General features: G+C 37.7%; 1 protein-coding gene across 1 annotated transcript; it reads right to left on the bottom strand.

The window, feature by feature from the left end:
• Positions 1 to 531: 531 nt before the first annotated feature.
• Positions 532 to 18,939, bottom strand: LOC126197155 (6-phosphogluconolactonase). Its single transcript, XM_049934619.1, has 4 exons — positions 18,679 to 18,939; positions 18,377 to 18,577; positions 12,198 to 12,481; positions 532 to 2,808 (listed from the first exon to the last, which is right to left on the bottom strand). Exons 1-4 carry the CDS (start codon positions 18,803 to 18,805, stop codon positions 2,698 to 2,700), a joined length of 723 nt encoding a protein of 240 aa, XP_049790576.1. The 5' UTR covers positions 18,806 to 18,939; the 3' UTR covers positions 532 to 2,697.
• Positions 18,940 to 19,877: the final 938 nt, after the last annotated feature.

Raw genomic sequence — 19,877 nt, 5'->3', positions numbered from 1 at the left:
ACAAAAGTAGAGTCACTGCTGTAGATGGAGAGTCCAAGAGCAATCACACTACTGATTGTGTATGTCAGTATTTAACTGATCTGAAATTTGAAAGTTAGAGAGCTGTTATGAGGCAAACAAGTACATCTTCACACACTGCCATGGTTTTGAACAAGGAATCTGCTTTCTTCCTGGTGGATAGCAGTGAGTAAAGTGAGGTGTTTGTTGAAAAAGACTGTTACTGTTTGGGGTGCAAATATATTGTCGCAATTTCAATTACTGCAATGAAACAAATGTATTACTTCCAAGTTTAGTGATATGGATACTTATATGTTATTTGCTTTGCAGTTTCCTGCAAATTCATGCTGTAAAAAATTAACAGGTACTTTATTACTTCTTTTTTAACATAATTTTTTTTGTGGGTTAAGATTTTATGAAGCATATACCAACACCACAACTTTGTAATATTCATATGTAAGTGTGTGGGGTGGGACTAAAGGAAACTTTTGTGGACACTTTGAAGGTGTTATTATACAGGAATAAAAAAATAAATAAATTATAAAATCTTGGTTTTATTGTTGAACAAATTATGAAGAACAGTCTATTTAGAGCAATACAACAAGTAAACATTAAATCACCACACCACAATTCTAGTACAATCTGAGACATGTTCTGCAGCATTTGCCCACAAATTTTCAGGCTATACAACATGTGTATCGTCTCTAAAGCAAATGATTTATGACATTAGTTTCATGCTATGTTACATCACCAGTTTACTACATCCAGAACACAAATTAAAAATACTGCATCTCTGTCATAAAATATGGCACATGAAAGCTGAATTTAGTAGTGTGTAAGAAAATAGTTTGAACTGTAGTTCACTGAAACCATAAACAACAATATCTGTTACACGCATTACAAATTGGTAACTGTCTGCAGACCACATTATTTAAAAATACAGTAACACAATATTTCTGGAAAAAATAATATTGTGACACTAAATTTAAAAAAAGAAACAGTACATACTTGGCTGCTTTTACTTTATTGCAAAGTCAGACTGAATTCTCTCACAGAAAAATAACAGGTAAAATAACTCTTAATATCACTAGCGGTAGTGGAAGATTAAATGCAAGCATATTCAACAAAGATGACTTTACACCAAACCATTCACAATCTATATGAACAGCTACTTAATATCAAACTCCAAGTTTTGTCAACAGAGAGAGAGAGAGAGAGAGAGAGAGAGAGAGAGAGAGAACAAAGTGAAATGGCACAGAGATCACATAACAGATAATTATACAACACATTGTGGTAACAGAGACTGAAAAAAAAAAAAAAAAAAATATTCCAATACTCTCTGAAAGGGATAGTACATGAGATTTTTCTACAACTCAGTCCAGTTCCTCCCAGCAACAGGAATGATATGCAAACTTCATTGTGGAAATTTTAAAATAAATGCTTGCCGTTTATGTGATGATAACCCAGCAAGTTGACTATGAAAGCAACTACATCATATTGTTTACTTTACTTTACACACTGAAAAGTTCCCCTTCCCTCAACAAAGTAATCTCATGCTTACTGACCTTATTTGCTTCCTGCTTTGTGTTACCATACAGACAAATTTTACACACACACACACACACACACACACACACACACACACACACAAAAAAAAAAAAAAAAGCTGTACAAAAAGAAAAAGCACAGAAATGTTATACCTGACATTATCTAGATAATATTTCTAATTATTTATGTCACAGTCTTTCAATACATGTAGATCTTTGTTTGTTAGAGACAATCCATCAGTCGTGGATAATGTATTAATGCTGTTAAACAGAACAAAACAGCACCATTCCCTTCACTAGATGACAAAGAACAAAACTGAAAATCTACACTTGCATACGAAGATAACAAATTTATAAAAAGCTGAGGAAATGCATTATTACAAAAAGGAACATTAACTTGTAGGACACTTCTACCGTCAATCAGACTGAAAAATTTAAATACTTTTAATATAACAAGCTGATTTATATAAATTCTTAAATGTACGTCTGAACTTTCATGCTGCCTGCTGATATTGTATAAAGTGTTCTTAAAGCATTCCAGTAAGCCTGGAAGCAGTTGTCTTATCATGGCCACAAAGCTGGTCTCTCAAAAAAAAAAAACCACACACACACACACACACACACACACACACACACACACACACACAGAAAAGTACAATTAACACGTTGGTAAAAAGTAAGAATGGAGATATCGTATAAAACACAGTAATGTGTCAAAATGTTACTCCTTTACTAAAGTTATAAATGCTACTTCTTATGTAACTATCACAGGTATTGAGATAAGTGGGCCCTCATGTATTTCAAGCATTTCCCCAAATGACATTCAACAATATGCTGAATTTCTGACTGTTTTTGGATGTCAATGCAATTTCACATATTTCTCTGAAATGAAACAAAACTTAATAGAACAGACTTCTACAGTAAGCACTTACCACATACCTCCTCCTCCCCCAAGCTGTGAGTAATAGCTTATATATCAATAGGCAAAAATTACACCAGTCTCTCAACACTATTAAAAAAATTCTGCATGACATGTTTCAGTTGCATTTCTTTGTCATATCAGTTCATCCTTTGGTTTATCTCATTTTACAAAATAGGTGATGTGAGCAAATTGAGTACAGCACGAGTACCAGGGTGTACCATCATTGTTAAGTCACATATCCGTTATATGTGCAGCAGCACTGTTATCAAGAATCCAGTAAAGCTTCCCATCTGTTGGCTTCACTCTAGCAGCTGGCAGAGGCTCTTCATCTTTCAGGACACGCTACAAAATAAAGATTATATTTTGAATCCAGAAGATTAAAAACAAGTAATTTACTTCAGTGATTTCTTAACAGTAAGCTTAATGAATCAATACTCCTTTCAGAGTATCAGAATTAGATTTATTCACACAACTCCATTGTGATACACATTTACTGCATACTATAACTAACAAGAGTAATTTTATTACTTGGGTCCTGAAGATATATTGATTGTATGAAGACTTTTTAATGTTGTTTAAAATTATTTGTGATTGATGGTGATGATAGTGGTGGTGGTAGTAGTAGTAGTAGTAGTAGTAGTAGTAATAATAATAATAATAATAATAATAATAATAATAATCTGATGTCACTCAACGGCCTAGTTCAACCGGGTGCCACTCTGCCAAGTTGGTTGTCCCTAGCCTACCCCAGTAGGCCTAATGAAAGGGAACCTATAGTTCAATGTGGAACATGAATCATGTGTCATATCTGCTGAATCTTTACCTCACTGAGAAGTGAAGGCTACATTAAATTAATAAATTGTAAAATACCACCAACTAAAATGTCTGAACTTCTTTCATATAGGAGTAAAAAATGCTTTTCATTACCCCATGTTCTTTAGCTTTAATATACTGCATGATAGTGGGAAACTATCAATTTTGGAACTAGCGGATCAGTGAAATCTGGCAGCTAGTTTAAAGAATAGATTAGTCTGCCTGGGAATACTCTTAGAAGACACCTCTCTGAATTGATACTTTACAGTACTGCAAGTCTTGTTGATAACCTCACAAAGTACACTTTTGTGCCCCTAAAGTGGTCTCCCAGCCCCCTACCACGGCTGAAACACGGACTGGTTTATTTATTTATTACTAGAGACCAAAAAAAGGTTCAAATGGCTCCGAGAACTATGCGACTTAACTTCTGAGGTCAGCAGTCCCCTAGAACTACTTAAACCTAACTAACCTAAGGACATCACACACACCCATGCCCGAGGCAGGATTCGAACCTGCGACCATAGCGGTTGCGCGGTTCCAGACTGTACCACCTAGAACCGCTCGGCCACCCTGGCCGGCTTACTAGAGACCAGATTTCATGCATTTGCAAAAATGGCTCCTTTTCACAGGTTATTGAATATTTTAACTAAAAACTAGTGACGATAATTATTTTCGCTCTATGTCACAATATTTTACAAATTTAAATGGGTGGTCTCTAACTCGATCTAGTTTTGATGTCTCTCAGATTGACCGCGACACAGAACTGCGTGCAATCGCAAACCAAGAAGCAACTGCCTAGCGAAATTATCACAGAAAAGGAACAGGAACAGGCAGAGTCAATTCTCCTGCACCAGTGCTTGATGTACAATATTTTAATGTCGTCACTTTTCTTCCACAGCTTCTCATGTAATATCCCCCAAGAATCCTTTTAACGATCCAATACAGATTGAACTGGGTGATAACAGATGTAGCAGCACATATTCCATTCATATTCTGTATTTATCAAACTTGACAAGGATTCCAACACTTCAGCTGTAGTCAAGAGTATGTTACAAAACTACCTTTAATGTCACCTTCTCTGGAGTGGAATATTCTATTGATAAATCTGAGCACTGCAGTTGTTCTCCCTACAGCTGATCCAATATGTTGATCCTACTTCCCATCACCTCATGAAGTTGTCACTTAAGTCATGAAAAAAAATTCGCTAGCTTTCTAGAACAGGAGCAGCAGGTTTCTATGCTGCCTCAATCGTCCTGACTGTTCTATGTATGTATTTTATCCAGCATTTATTCACACACTAGGTCACTGCCACTCGTTACACCAAGAAAGCAGTTTGTTCGTGTTTTCTTCCCAGTTCCATTCTTGGCTGCACCTGTCAGTTTTTTGTGTGTAAGAGCTTCTGTCAAACTTCTAAGGAATTTATGTGGGCTCCTACATATTTTTCTGACTTGTTCAACACAGGTTATAGCTTTTGGTCATTGTGTGCATGTAAAAATTTCCTGGGAAAGACTGGGGGCATGCCCTGGGAGACTGTGGACATGTCCATAAAATGTTAATAGTATTTTTTTGGATGTCTGCCATGAAGTTAAATAATTTTCTGTTGCTTTCCAAGACTTTAACGTGTGACCATCTTCTGTTCCGTCTTGAGCTTAGAATCTTCCCCATAATTTTGCATTCCTCTCTGAAGGAGTTCTCCATGCTGCCTTTATGTACCAAGTCATCCTGTAGGCTCTCTTGATATTTCTAGCTATATTCTCTTTGCTATTGAGGGAGTAGGGTGCTACCAGCTCAGATTGTGGCACCCATTCGAACAAGTGATGCCTGTTGCCTGGGCTCCTAAATTATTCTTGGGTCATTCCAGTGACTGGCAGAGAAGGCTGAGAAGACCAGCCTTGCACATGGAGTTTCAACAAAGCTCACAATCTGCATCATTGTTCCCTGTACTGATTGTCAACATTTGGTTCTGAGTTGACTGGATGGACTGAACCAGAGAATCCGAAGGTTCTGTGTCAAGCTAGGCTCAGACTTCCTCGACTTGTGCCATGGTCTTGAGAACTCTAGGGTCTCCCAAATGCGTCTGCTGTGCACTACACATCAGAGGCTGTTACCCAGATAGCTAACCGAGTCTGGAATGCACGCAAGATTTTTAAGATTAGGGGGCACTACATCCAATCCAGATAATGGTAGCAGAAGGAAACCCAGAATTACCAGTGTGAGAGTGTTAAAATCCTATCAGTAAACTGCCGAAGCATTTGTAACTAAGTACCAGTATTTGAAGGGCTCTTGAAAAGCAGTAAAACTCACGTACAGAAAGCTGGTTTGAACCTGAAATTGATAGCAGTGAGATTCTTGGGGAAAATGTAAGTGTATGTGGGAAAGGTAAACAAATGGAGGTGGTGTATTTATCGCAGCAAACGAGAAACTCATACTTCTTTGGCAACACTGCCACGGGCGACTCGTACTTTGAAATGTTGGAAATGATAACTTCTGGTCTTACCGTTGTGTTTGGAAATGAAGATTGAGAAAGTAATAATCTTACACTCCCTGCCAGATGGATAGGACGAAGAGGGAGTGTGGAGTATCCTGCTAGATTTCTAGATTCAACTCCTCTAGACCACTGTCTGTGAGGTACTCTCAAGAACACAGTTTACGCTGTGACACCACACACACTGGATGATCTTAGAGAGCAAATGGAGCAAGCCTGTGATGCTATTCCGTTGGGAACAATAAAGTTGGCATGTTGCTCAGTCGTAAGTCGTCATCAACGCTGCATTGCGATGGATGGACAACAGTTTGAACATTTACCACCTTAAGTCAGACCATGAGGCACCTAGCAACACTAAAATTGTATTTCTGACCCCTTTCATTAAAGAGATGCTCAGTTTCAAAGAGCGTATACATTATTTTGGGACACTCTGTATTACAACAAAAGTAATTGTTGATTAGTTTTACAGTAATTTTTAATTCTTATGAAAAATGATTTTCATTCCAATAATTTAAGCTGCATAAATCTAAAGTAAAAAGACTATATAGGAAAATTGTTCCATATAAATAAGAGTCTGTTTTAAAAGAAATTTCACTTACCTTCAAATTTTAGCAGTCAAACTAATTACCTTGCTTGACCATACATTTGACCTCCTCTGAGTAGAATTTCACTGGAAATATTTTCTGCCATAGAGATAACTTCGTTAAATGAAATGTTTTTCGTAAAGCTCGAAAAAGTGAAAAAAATCACATTAAAGGGTTGGGGAGGGAGAAGCTCCCCAATAGGGGAGGGAACTTTCCTGTTTTTACTTCTACATCCCTTGGAGTGTTTTCCCAAAGTTTCAAAACTTTATCAATTTCTGCCCCATTTGAAAAATTTGCCTGGGTTATAGGCGAAATGTTGATTCATCACTGAAGACAACACAATTCAGAAAAATCTTCATTGTCATGCAGCAACATTTTGTTTGCAAAAAGTTGGCACATAAAATGTAGTTTGTAGGCTTTACAGCTTGTAATAACTGCAAATGATAAGGACTTAGTGCAAGCATTTTAAAGTCTCTAACGGAACTGCTAATTCACGAATAGCCTTCTAAGCTGATTTCTTGAGGCTATGTGTGAAAGACTCACTTGTTCAAAATGTTCTTCAGTCACTCTTGGTCATTCCATACTCTTCCATTTGCGCCAAGTATACAAACAAAACTGTTCGAGTTGATCTTTCATTTGGTGTATTATTTATAATTTGAATGTAATAAGTGCTACAAAGCATTAAAACCCATATATTCATTTTGAAAAACATCTGTATATACATCCAAGCTATGGGCAGAAATGTGTGTGTAGTGTCAATATTGACATAGAAAACCAGATATTTCATGTGTAACAATGCAGTAAGTTTTATTTCCAAGCAGTAACATGTAATTAATGTCAATCTGGTACTAACTGCTCATGAATGTGTAGCAATCTCCAGTACACTCTTCTGGCTATGAAGCGCCTGCATTTATAAGGCTAAGATTGATTGTGGGCAATGTCTTGCAAAATGTGTTAACATAACAAGTTTAATATAGTGTACCTAAGCAAACACAAGGAAAGTGAAAAGAACAGCCAACAAATATTCTTAGTGATCAATCAGCAAGAGGCTGACAACTTCTGGGACATACTGAAGATATGGGAAATCCTGATAAGTTCTTGAGGGTATAGGATGATGATTGGGGCTGAGGTGACAGCTAAGGGGCCAAGCTAACCTCCAGGATAGTGTCAGGAAAAAAGCTGTCAAGATGGAAACAAGTACTCTTTCCAGAAATACATCTATAGTGCCTGTCATCAGTTTGCTGGTTACACAAAAATATTTTTTTTGAGAGTCTGCCCTATGAAGCAAAGTACATACTTATTACTTGTAGTTAACAAACTTTTGTAGACATTCCATTGAAAATTCTTTGTAGTTTGTTATCTCAACCAAAAAAATACTTCTAAGAAATACAACTCTAAATAGCATCCACTACAGTGGACAGCTGTTAACGGTCACTTCTTTGGTGTTTTCAGCCAGTTCTGAGGCTGCAAATGCACAGAATTCATTGCAAGGGGCACTCCCTGTGGCCTTGTACCCTGAGTGTGTTTGCAGCCTCATGACTGACTGAAATAGTGCATTAAAAACTGTCTACTGCAGTGAACTTCATGCACCACAAGAGTAAAGGCAAATAGAAATTTTTCTGTGGCTCGACCACAATCCTGTCTCATAACTTCCCTTTCCAGTAATGCAGCTTACTACTTGCACACCGAGCCCAACACAGACTTTAAGAAACTAGTATATGGACGTAATGTACTGGGGTAAACTTGGTAAGTCCGCGTAGAACAACAATACCACTCAGCAATTAGGTGAGAACTACCAAACTTTGAAATCCTACGGGTTATAGTGACATGACAGAAGATATACAAATTCCTACAGTTAATTTCTTGATAGCGGAAATAAACTCCTAGAACAGGTTGCTAATCATTATTAATAATTAGTTATTTATAACAATATTTCTAACATGTTTCAACTACTGCCACATCATATCTGAATTTGTAACTCCTGAAACTTGGGTGAAGGTTGTATTTAATCATAAAGCAATGTAGACAGTATTTTTGCAAAATTTCAAACTTCATTACTTATTTAAATCGCCCTTAAAACCACTGGTTCCTGTGCTCTGTAGATGGCAGACAGACACACCTGTCGAACTATCATCATTTATCAGTACTTATGAGTACTGATAATGAGGATATTTCATTACATCAACTAACTTTTTATAATCTGTTTTGGGCACAAATTAGAATACTGAATCTATTACCAATTTGGGCACGGGTGTCCAAAGTCTGTACATCCTTGCCCTGCACATTATATTAACCTTGGTTGTTTCTTAATCAAACAATGGAAAATCCAGGATGGAATGTAACAATATCGTGAAAATGAAAGTTGCTACTCACCCATATAGCGGAGATGCTGGGTCACAGATAGGCACAACAAAAAAAACTCAATTAAAGCTTTCGGCCATTAAGGCCTTAGTCAACACACACACACACACACACACACACACACACACACACACACACACACACGTGAGGCCTTAATGGCCAAAAGCTTAAAATGTGGGAGTCTTTTTGTTGTGCCCACATGTGACTCAGCATCTCTGCTATATGGTGAGTAGCAACTTTTCTTTTCATAATACTGTTGGTAATTTCTTAGTTGCATGAGGTGTCACCCAATTTCTACTAACAATGTACCATTAGGTTAGCCACCTCCTGTGGGTTATATGCAAATGGCAGTTTAATGCTAGAGAAACAGAATGAAAACTTTTGACATTGCAACTGAAGCATGCTCAGTTTGGCAAATATATATTATTTGTATACCAGAGGTCCTCCCACCAATTTTCTTCCTCTGCCGCCCCCCCCCCCCCCCGACTATTTTATTTATGAAAATATTATTTTTTTAGATTTTCTTTGCCTTATTCTCTGTTTTGCCAAATTCAATTTAGAAGGATTTTACACAACAAAAACAAAAACTACATGGATTATGATGATGAAAATATGGACTAAATGGTTTATCTCATTTTTATTTATTCAAAAACTATGAAATGAACAATATCTACAATTCAGTAAACTAAGATCACGAGAGCATTAAAAATTTAAATTACAAAGTCCAGTGTGCTAGATGAGCTTGCTTTTGAAAACAAAGCTTCTTAAGATGTTGTGTAATAGCAGAAACAGCCACTCAAAGTTCTTTGTTTACATTTAGCTTCAAATGTAAGTTTGGCTTCATAGCTGCTACAGCTGAAAAGCTAGTCCTGCACAGCTATGTTGTGGCAAAAGGAATCATGATCTTCACTGTATTCTGGCTTAGTTTTGGGAATTCGTTGCTAATATGTATCCAAAGCTCCAACAAAAACACTTCATTACATTTACTCTTCAGTGAAGTGTAACAAGTGCGATCAGTAACTTGTTCTTGCTCTTTTATATTTAGACAGGATGGTCCAGGAGTCTGCAGCTCGTGGTCTAGCGGCTAGTCTTGCTGCCTCTGGCTCATGGGGGGGGGGGGGGGGGGGTTGATTCCCAGCTGGGTTGGGGATTTTCTCTGCCCGGGGACTGGGTGTTTGTGTTGCCATCATTTCACCACCACCACCACCACCACCACCACCACCACCACTTGTGACAGTGGCTAGACTGGACTGTGTCAAAATTGGGACTTTGTATGGGTGCCGATGACCGTGCAGTAGAGCGCCCAACAAACCAAATCATCATCATCATGGTCCAGGAGCTTTTTTTAATGGATTGCTAATCCAATAAAATTTAACAAAATCATCACTGAAATACTTTTCGAAGTGAACTTTTACTGCTGGAAGATGATGATGAAGGTGAGTTTCTATCTTCATTTGATTACCTGTGTCCTCTAACAGTGACTAAGGCAGAGAACAAATTTAGCATGCCACTTTCCATTGGGCTTTGTCATAGCTCTAATTTATTTATGGATGCCCTCAACTTTAAATTCAAAGATAATAAAGTTGCCTAATTACCTTGAAGTGAGGTGTTAAGAATATTTAGTTTTGCAAAGATGTCAGTAAGTCAAGCGAAGTAATAATAATCCATCTCCTCACACAGTACTTTAAAAAGCATTGAATTTATAGATTTTGTCTTAATAAGATTAACTGTTTCTATAACCATTTGCAGCATTTCATGAATGGGTGGGATAAGTTATTTACTGGCTCAATGCACCTATTTCACGATATCCCGTTTTGGTAAAAGAAGCTAATGACCATGACAAATGCATCAATGAAACTAACATAAGAACTAAATGAGCACCTTTGTGAATGTCAGTAGCTTAGTCCACTTCAAGAGTAAGTTTGTTTATAGATCACCTACTCAAATAAATAATCAGAAATTTCTGAAATTCATCAATGCACTGTGTCACTAGACATATTAATATTTTTCAACTGTTAAGCAAATGAGTCACCAAACTTTGTTGATACTATATAAATTGCTGCCGGTAACATTAGAGTCTCCGTACCTGTGTGTGGTTTCCCACAATTTGTATTCCCATGCAGAATCTGGTAAAAGGCAAAAAGGGCTTTAGAAGTCACATTCGTCATCTTGGTGAAGTTCTTCTGTGTAGACAATAAAACATTTAGTTTTCCCACAAAAATTTCTTTTGGTTTGGTTCCACTAATTCAGGATGTTTTGTTTAAAGATTTCTCTGTAACTTGTTAGGCTTATTTTGTATCAGCAGCTAAGACTGTTAAATTACACACTGTGGTCATTTTTCACCACTGGCTGGAGTTTTCAGGAAGCCGAGAAACAAACAGTTCACATCATACCTACTAATTTTAGCTACTGTAGTATCTCCCTCCCCTCCGCCAGTTGATGGACTATAGGTATCTTCATGTCTGTCACTAACCAGGAAACAATTTATACTGCAGTGAAGTCTTCCTTGTAACAGCTGAAAGACTGTAAGAGGGCGTCGAGATGCGCAAGCCAAAGCTCTCACTGTGCGCATTAGCTAGGAATTCGGTCACAGTGCAGCCGATGTGTGCAATTCTGTGGATGACTGATGTGATCGAGCTCTTCTGATCATTTAAAACAATGCTAAAAATATAACCACGGTTTCATGATCATTAGTGGTGCCTGGAATAACACTGACATTGGGTGGAATTCAGTTCAGTCTTTATTTGAAGAAAAAGATAAACATAATTGTTTGTGACTAATAAATGTTTTTTTTTTTTTTACTACACAGCGGCCTTCCTTGCATGCCATTCGCATTCCCTAGGGGGCCGCTTCCCACAATTTTGAGAACCACTGCCATGCACTGATCTAGGTATAAGGTGGAAACTATATGGCAGAGCAGTTGAAGTGTCAGAAAGAAACAGAACTGAAATTCTTTTGTGTGAGTGTGTGTGTGTTTTTTTTTCTTTTTCCTCCTCCATGTTTAACTGACACCAACATGCATTCACCCAATCGCAAACGCGTGTTACTTGCTCAGTTGAAGCAATGTGACCGAACAAACACTGACCATTTACAGGGGTTATGAGGCAACGTAGTGCTTGCTTCAGCTGCAAATAAAACTGCTCTCTCATATTTGAGAATGGAGGTGTGGCTTCCAAGATATCAGAATTCTGTCAACTGAGGCCTACAGCAAAATTGCAATGGTGGGGGAAAGATGCAAACAGGTTCCTCATTTGCCCCTCTAACAACAGTTTAACAATAACAGAAAATGGTACTTTTCTTACCATTATTCAAATAATATTTCATCCACACTATTAAATACACACACACACACACACACACACACACACACACACACACAGAGAACAGTTTTAATACAATTATTTTATTTTTTTTCCAAACCAAAAAATTCTATTAAGTTCTATTAATATTTTAAAAAATATGAAGAGATGAGTGAGAAGTTGTCATACCTTGACAATGTCTGCTTTGCCAGCACCAGTAAGGGCAAAAATGCAGCACTCTGCATTGTTCACCACAGGAAATGTTAAAGTAATTCTTGAGGCTGGTGGTTTAGGTGAGTTAGTTATGGGTGCCACCCACACTGAGGTTTCCTCCAGAAGTCTGTGATCAGGAAAAAGTGAGCATGTGTGCCCATCTGGTCCCATTCCAAGCAACAACAAATGAAACCTAGGTAGTGAATCTGGAGGAAAATGCACTGCCATTTTTTGAATGTAGTCTTTTGCTGCTTCCTCAGCTGGATGGGAAAAGAGAAGAAAACTTCTATAAATTCCAAGTACCCAAGTACTTCAGAACATGAATTATCCTTGGCATTTTTAAACCACATAAAATACTAATCAATACACACACAAATAATCATCCAGCAAGTTTGGAACAGAGAAAAACTGATGTCTTTGGTAAAGTTATTTTAGAACACTACAAGATCAAGTTGCCCATAGAACACTTAAGAATATTAAAGAACTGCAGTTTTATTTCCAAATTCTATACTGCAAAAAGTAGGCCTTAAACAGAGTCTCGTGTAGTGTTGTGCAAAGGTTCTGCTCAATTAAGTTTAGAGCCCAGAGTCAAATACAAAGGTTGAATGGAAAGTAATGCCTCCACCTTCATTAATTGGGTTTGGATGGGAATATTTTAATAAATCAAATGCAGAAATAATCCTTAGAATGTGATCTTTAATTACCAATATTCACTTTTCCACATAATTCCCAGCCCATTGGATACATTTCTGCAAACGATGAACAAGTTTTCTGAAGCCGTCATGGAAGAAGTCGATGCTCTGTTACTGCAACCACAGTTTCACAGAACTCTCAACGTCTTCATCAGAAGCATAATGATGTCCCATGATTGAATGTAGAAAGGTGTCACCTTCATTCTTGTAACGCGAGAGGAGTTCCTGGCAAATTTCGAGTCTGTACTGTCATTTCAGGAGTCAGCATCCGGGGTATGCATTGTGCACAGATCTTCTGATAGCCAAGCAAAGTAATAACGTGACTCATACGTTCTTGTGAAATGCTGACTGTGCTTGCAATTTCTCTCTGAGTGATACGACAATCGTCCTGGATCAATCTGTCAACATTTTGCTTGTGAAACTCGGTGGTTGCTGTCACAGGACGTTCAACTCTGCTTGTCACACAGGTCAGATTTTCACACTTAAACATCTTTAAACTTACTCGCCCAACGATGCACAGTATTCACATCAACACAATCACCACAAACTGCTCTCATTCTCTGATAAATTTCCTTCAGGGTGACATCATCTGCTGTCAAGAATTCAATGACTGCATGTTGCTCAAGTCACATTGACTGCACAGGGTTTCATACGTTACAGTGTAACAACACAACCGTTCAGTGCTATGGCTTCCCACCAACTGGAGCTGTAGAAAAGAGGCTACAGAACAAGCCAGTACCTGCCGCATACCAACGCTGCAAACTGTTGAAGAGTTACGAAGGTGGAGGCATTACTTATCAGTCAACCCTCACATAAATGGGCAAAACTTCTGTGTCTGTTGACTATATTTACCAACAGAGCAGCAACACAAACTTTTAAATGGACTCAAGAGCACCATGGACTGTTTACTGAGGCACTAATACTAACAGATGTAAAACAATAATTAAGATCTACAAATAACTGATCCCCATACATCAACTAACTCTTCAAATAATTGCTTATTGTTTCTCTATCATTCCACGGCTACGCTGGCAATGTGACAGAAAAGTACACTGGAAATTCATGTAATTTTGTTAGTAGTATCATTTACTGTAATACAAATACAGGACTAACAAAACAGATGAATCTGTTTATTGTACAGACATTTTCAAACAGCAAGTTTATTTGTGTGTGTGTGTGTGTGTGTGTGTGTGTGTGTGTGTGTGTGTGTGTGTGTGTGTGAGAGAGAGAGAGAGAGAGAGAGAGAGAGAGAGAGAGAGAGAGAGAGAGAGAGAGAGAGAGAGGGGGGGGGGTAGTGAGAGCAGGCAATGCATGATCTGGACAGAGAGGGAACGGTGCAGATACAGAACAGAACAGGGAAAAGATAAGGTAACACAGCAGAAACAGGTCAACAGAGGTTTAGGCCAGAATAATTGTGGGCCGGGTATAGTGAACAGCTGTTTAAGTCATTTGTGTTGTGACATGCAGCATGTTCAGCAATTGGATTGTCAAGTTTTAAGTTTGCCACAGTCTGGTGGTGGCCATTCATGTGAGCAGAGTTGGTTATTTGTCATGCCCACATAGAATGCTGTGCATTAGTTGCAGGATAACTGCAATATGACATGGCTGCTTTCACACATGGACTTGCCTTTTCTTGGGTAGGAAATACCTGTGACGACTGCAATAGGAAGTGGTGGGTAAGCCTATGGGACAGGTCTTGCACTTGCACTGACCGCAAGGTAAATGACCCATGAAGTGCAGGTTTGAGAATAGGATTGAACAGGGGTGGACAAGGATATTCTGTAGGTTGGGTGAGCGACAGATCATTACTAACGGAGATGTGGATAGGATGTCACTCATCTTGAGGCATGATGAGAGGTAATCAAATCCCTGGTGGAGGATGTAGTTGAGCTTTCAAGGCCATGGTGATACTGGATCGTCAGAGTAGTGCTGGTCGGTAGCTGGTTAACAGATTTACTGGTGTTTGAGGAGTACATGCCACAATAGATTTGTTTATGATTGAGCTGGAGAGGAAATTGTCTAATGGGAAAGACTCTGGTAAGGTTATTGGTATATTTTGACAACTTCTGCTTTCCACTGCAGTTGCAGCATCCATGGATGGCTAGGCAGAAAGGAAGAGAATTTTTCACATGGAATGGATGACACCTGTCAAAGTAGAGGCACCACTAGAAATTTGTGCGCTCAATACGGACAGACATTTTTATGGAGCCATTTGAGAGGTAGAGATTGATATCAAGGAAGGTGGCTCAATTAGTTGAGAGGAACCAGGTGAAGCAGATTTGGTAATAGGTGTTGAGGTTATGGAGAAAAGAGCACAGGTCGTCCTCTGTCAAGTCCTTGTGCGCATTTGGAGATACTCAAAAGTAAAGTTTGGTTGGACACATTTGAACATCACTTAAATGTAAGTATTAATTGGATAAATATAATACAGTTATTTTGTTTGACATTCCCATGCAAATTTATTATTATTAGCAACATGAATTTAGCTTAATAATCTTTCAGCTTTTATTCAAATCTGATTCTCAGAGAAAGCATAATAATGAAAACAAATTTAGTTTGACAACTAAAAGAAAGTGTTACAATGAACAAGACTGAAGGAGAATAGAATATTGCAAGGGGAAGTGTTCACAAAACTTGGTGGAGAGAAAGCACTGAAGGCTATCTACAACTTTTAATCATTTAACTGGGGCACCTACAGCGAAGTTAGGAAGGGTCCTTTCTTGACTGCATCCCACAAGCCAATTCTAACACTCAATGTCATCTATTAAAAGGAAGGTTACACGAGCCAAGTTATAATGTTGTATTGTTAACAAACAATTTCATGTAGCCTATTCAAATAAAGTAATTGCAAAATAGTGTTCACTGAGAGTCATGAGGAGACATTTTACAAACTGGCCTACAGATTGCAATACAATGCAGTGCTATCTGATGAATTCAAGTTCAACAAACTCTTCTGATGGAAAATCATACCTAAAAATACTGCTCAAACAAACAACTCCCATTCACTTTAGGGAATGTGAAACTAGTGGTACTTTTTTCACTGTTCCAAATGTGAGAGCTGCAAACATATTTTGTGTTACCGTATTAGTCAAATACCTCACAGTTTATGCACGTGAACTTGTAAATTTTTAGATGAATACTGCAACAGTCTTTGGTATCAACACATTCAACGTGAGATGGATATTGCACATAAATATTTAATAGAGAAGGAAAATATTTGTCAAAGCTTATGGTATGCCCTGTTTCCCGTTGTACACTTTATTGTAAATGACTGTGTGCTTAACATACACAAAAATATCTGAATGTTTCTCTGTTATGTTACACAGTATTTCTAAATCCATCTTGTGATTATAGTTATTTGTAAAGAAGTGTATTAAATATGAAGCTGACAACGACTGATTCCATCACAAATAAGAAACTGCACGAAATAAGCAGAAAAGCAGCGCATTGTACAGTACAGCCACTGTAATGTAGCAATTTTAGGGGCGGGGCATTTTATACGTGGGATCCACAAGATAATGGTAGAGGTTTGACATGTATTACTTCAGTGAAGGTCCTGTCAACCTTACTAAGCAATTTTGGAAACCAATTGCCGAATGATTTGTATACCATGCATTGCTTTATTTCATGCACTGATTGTTTTCTTATTCTGAAATGAGTGAAAAGGCTACTACAGGTTCATCACACATTCCCACCATGAGTTCAAATGGCTCTGAGTACTATGGGACTTAACATCTATGGTCATCAGTCCCCTAGAACTTAGAACTACTTAAACCTAACTAACCTAAGGACATCACACAACACCCAGCCATCACCACCATGAGTATCACGATTCCAAATTGTTCAGCAATTGTTATCACAATGTAATAGTTCTTGTTTTGTAGAATCTCTACAATCATGATTGTGTGCTGTCAGCTTGTGAGAGGGAGGTGGAGTTCGTTCTCCGAATTTCCTCTCTGCTCTCTCCATGGTGATTCACGTATTGATTTACTTACTATTGTGGCTGGCTGTCATGTTAATGAGTATGCACTATAGGCTACACTACAGTTCAATCCTCCTCCAAAACAAAGATTCTGGGGAGGGGAGGGCTGGAGCTGTACTATTACAATCAAGCCAATACTCCTGAATTGGTCACTATGTGCCACACTGAATAATAGAGTCATCCTGACAACATAGCACTTGTGTCAAACATAGTAAACTGTCAATTTGCCTATGTTGCACTGTTATTTTTCACGAGGAATGCATTTTCATAAAAATTTATACAAAACAAATGTAAACATTTCCGTCAATGCTCATAAACTTTTCTACCATGGGCCAGTAAAAGACTTACCATGAATATTTGTTATTACTCACTAACATTAGTGGCACAGTTTTTCTTTAACTACATTTAGTCTATTATCAATCAATATAGGCCTAACAGGAAATACTTGTATACATATATACTCCATAAGACATCACATAGGGCATGGCAGAAGGTAGCCTACCTTACGTACAATTACCAGTCATTTCCCCTCCTGTTCTCTTAACTGGAATGAGGGAAAAATGACTGTCTAAATAATTTACAAATAAAGCAAAATTTCGGTTTATGTACCACCCAATGAAATGGTTGTTCAGGACATAACATTTATTTACTTTTGAAACACTTCTGAAACTTTGAACAATGCATTTGGTATTATTACAAACTGAAAAAGTGACTTGTGAAGAGTTACCATATTCATCAAAGTAACAATTTTTAGGCCAACATCTTTGAGTTTAGTTCACTTTCGATATCCTGAAGAGAACGTAATTTTCCAACAACATACACGCAAGAAACAAACATTTTAATTTTTTGTATGCAAAGGAGGCCTCTCCAGTTTTTTCATATTCTTTTATTGTAGTCTCTACCTTAGGACCTACACTGAGAAATCGCGCAAAGGCACTTAACTGTGCTAATGTTTTGTTATACAGTACACTTAGCAAACCAAAATATTACGAATAAACACAACTTGAGGGGCACATTTTGATAATTAACCATGGAGAAAAAACAAAAACTACGGTATGGGATCAAGCCTTTCTGAGTTTATCGGGAACTAACATAGGCCTATTGTGCTTGTGTCCTAAGTTACTACATAAGGGCCTTAACAGCGAATTATTGTAGAGCAACAAGTCTGCATGGATAAGTGCGTTTTAAACGCCTTGAAGTTGCTCCTGTGTACCGACTATAATTTAGGAGAAATAGGGACGGAAAAAAACACGTCAGGACATAGAAAAAAAATATAACGGGTTATTAAAATTTATTTAGTTTATCGCACCTATTACTTTTTTTAACAGCAGCAGCTTAAACAAATGTTGTAGGCAGTGTAGATTACTGTAAAACTGGCTATACAGAACAATACAGCTATTACTTATTAGAGAAACATTTCATCACATTAATTAGCACATTGATTGATCGCGTCACTGACGTAATCAAAATCAAAATGTTACCTGTTAAGTGTGGATCGATTTTGATGAACTGCTCCTCGGTAAGAGGTACGGTCCCAATTAGAGAACTCTTGTAAACCCCATAAGTTGAATCCGCGCTCTCAACAGGCACAACCCTCTCGTCACAAAAAAATAGTCTCCACTTCGCCCAATCTGTTTCAATTTTCGGGAGACCAACCGTAAGGAATTTTGTAAGAGATCCACCTAGATACACAAAACAAACTTCATTACGTGTTTTCATGTGATTCGTCTGACGAAGCATGGAATCTTGTATGTAATATTCCTAAATTTTGTCTGATCATAACCTGACAATCCAACTTTGAAAACATCGTCTCGCTGTATCGCCGTTCTGGCAATGTCTTGAATTAATTCACAGAGTGTTTTGATTACTTCTTCTTCACTTGGGACTATTTTTACTTCTTTCGGTGACATTTTAATAATCACGCGAGTTTAAGTACACTTCATCAACTTTCACAGACAAATCTGCAACACTTCACTGACGTTAGAATCCAACCGCCCTGCGTTACGCCACTTCTCTGCCGGCACAGACCAGACGACACTATCACTACTGCTGCAATCAGCAGAGAGCTTATAAGTCATTGACATGGATGACCTTTAAACTACATAAGAAAAAAAATTCTTAAGTCCTAACTGTCCATGAATGGTAATCAGTCTTTAAACATCAATCCAATAAAAATACATGTAATGATTTTGTGCCGTCCATTAAATTTGTCATTCCCGTTACTAGTAATCGTGTAGGGGCAGAGATCACAAACAAGCGTGGAAATGAAGCAAGTTGAAAGTGTGAAGTAGTTCTTCGTAACACGGTTCAGTATTGGAAAATTTAAAGAGCTCTGAAAGGATAGGCATCCCATGCATAACCCAGCACTATACAGCCACAGGGTTAGAGGTGTTAGGTACGAAAGATTACATTGTAGCATCTTACTCATGTAGAACTAACATTGTTACATACACGAAGACAAAACACAAATTCACAAACATTGAATCAAACAGATTAGTATATTGTATCATAATGTATGTGGATTAAAAAACAAAGTAGATGAGGTTTTTGTTTGTTTGGAAGATTTAAAAACTGAAAATGTAATAGATAATCTATTCCTGTCTGAACATCACATAGTCACAGATATGAAAAACGTAAATGTAAGTACCTAAGTGGATATAAGCTTCCAGCACGTGTAAGTAAAGACAATATCGCTAAGGAAGGATTTGTCATATATGTTAAAAATTGTCACAGTGTGGAAAATTCATAAACTAAAAAGTTTTGTGTGGAGCAACATGTAGGGGGTGCACCTGTGAGCTTAAACTAAATAATTGTAACTGTTCATAAGGCTCCACTGGAAAATATTCAGATACCTCTGAACAAGCTTGGATTCTTTGTTGTGCTATCTGCCACACAGTGGGAAGCAAATTATTGTCTATCGGAATTTCAGTATAGATTTTCTGAAAGAGTCTGAAAGGAAAAATGATCTTGAAGCATTACTTG

Source organism: Schistocerca nitens, chromosome 1 (assembly GCF_023898315.1).
Source record: "Schistocerca nitens isolate TAMUIC-IGC-003100 chromosome 1, iqSchNite1.1, whole genome shotgun sequence".
In the NCBI taxonomy this organism is placed as follows: domain Eukaryota; kingdom Metazoa; phylum Arthropoda; class Insecta; order Orthoptera; family Acrididae; genus Schistocerca; species Schistocerca nitens.
The sequence above is the reverse complement of the archived record's forward strand: the minus strand, read 5'-3'. Positions and strand labels throughout refer to the sequence as shown.

Coding starts and splice junctions, on each gene's coding strand:
- LOC126197155 (XM_049934619.1), bottom strand. CDS start 18,805: ATGTCACCGAAAGAAGTAAAAATAGTCCCAAGTGAAGAAGAAGTAATC. Junction 18,578..18,678: donor TTTCAAAGTTGGATTGTCAG/GTTATGATCAGA, acceptor TTGTGTATCTAG/GTGGATCTCTTACAAAATTC. Junction 12,482..18,376: donor AATCGATCCACACTTAACAG/GTAACATTTTGA, acceptor TTTCCCATCCAG/CTGAGGAAGCAGCAAAAGAC.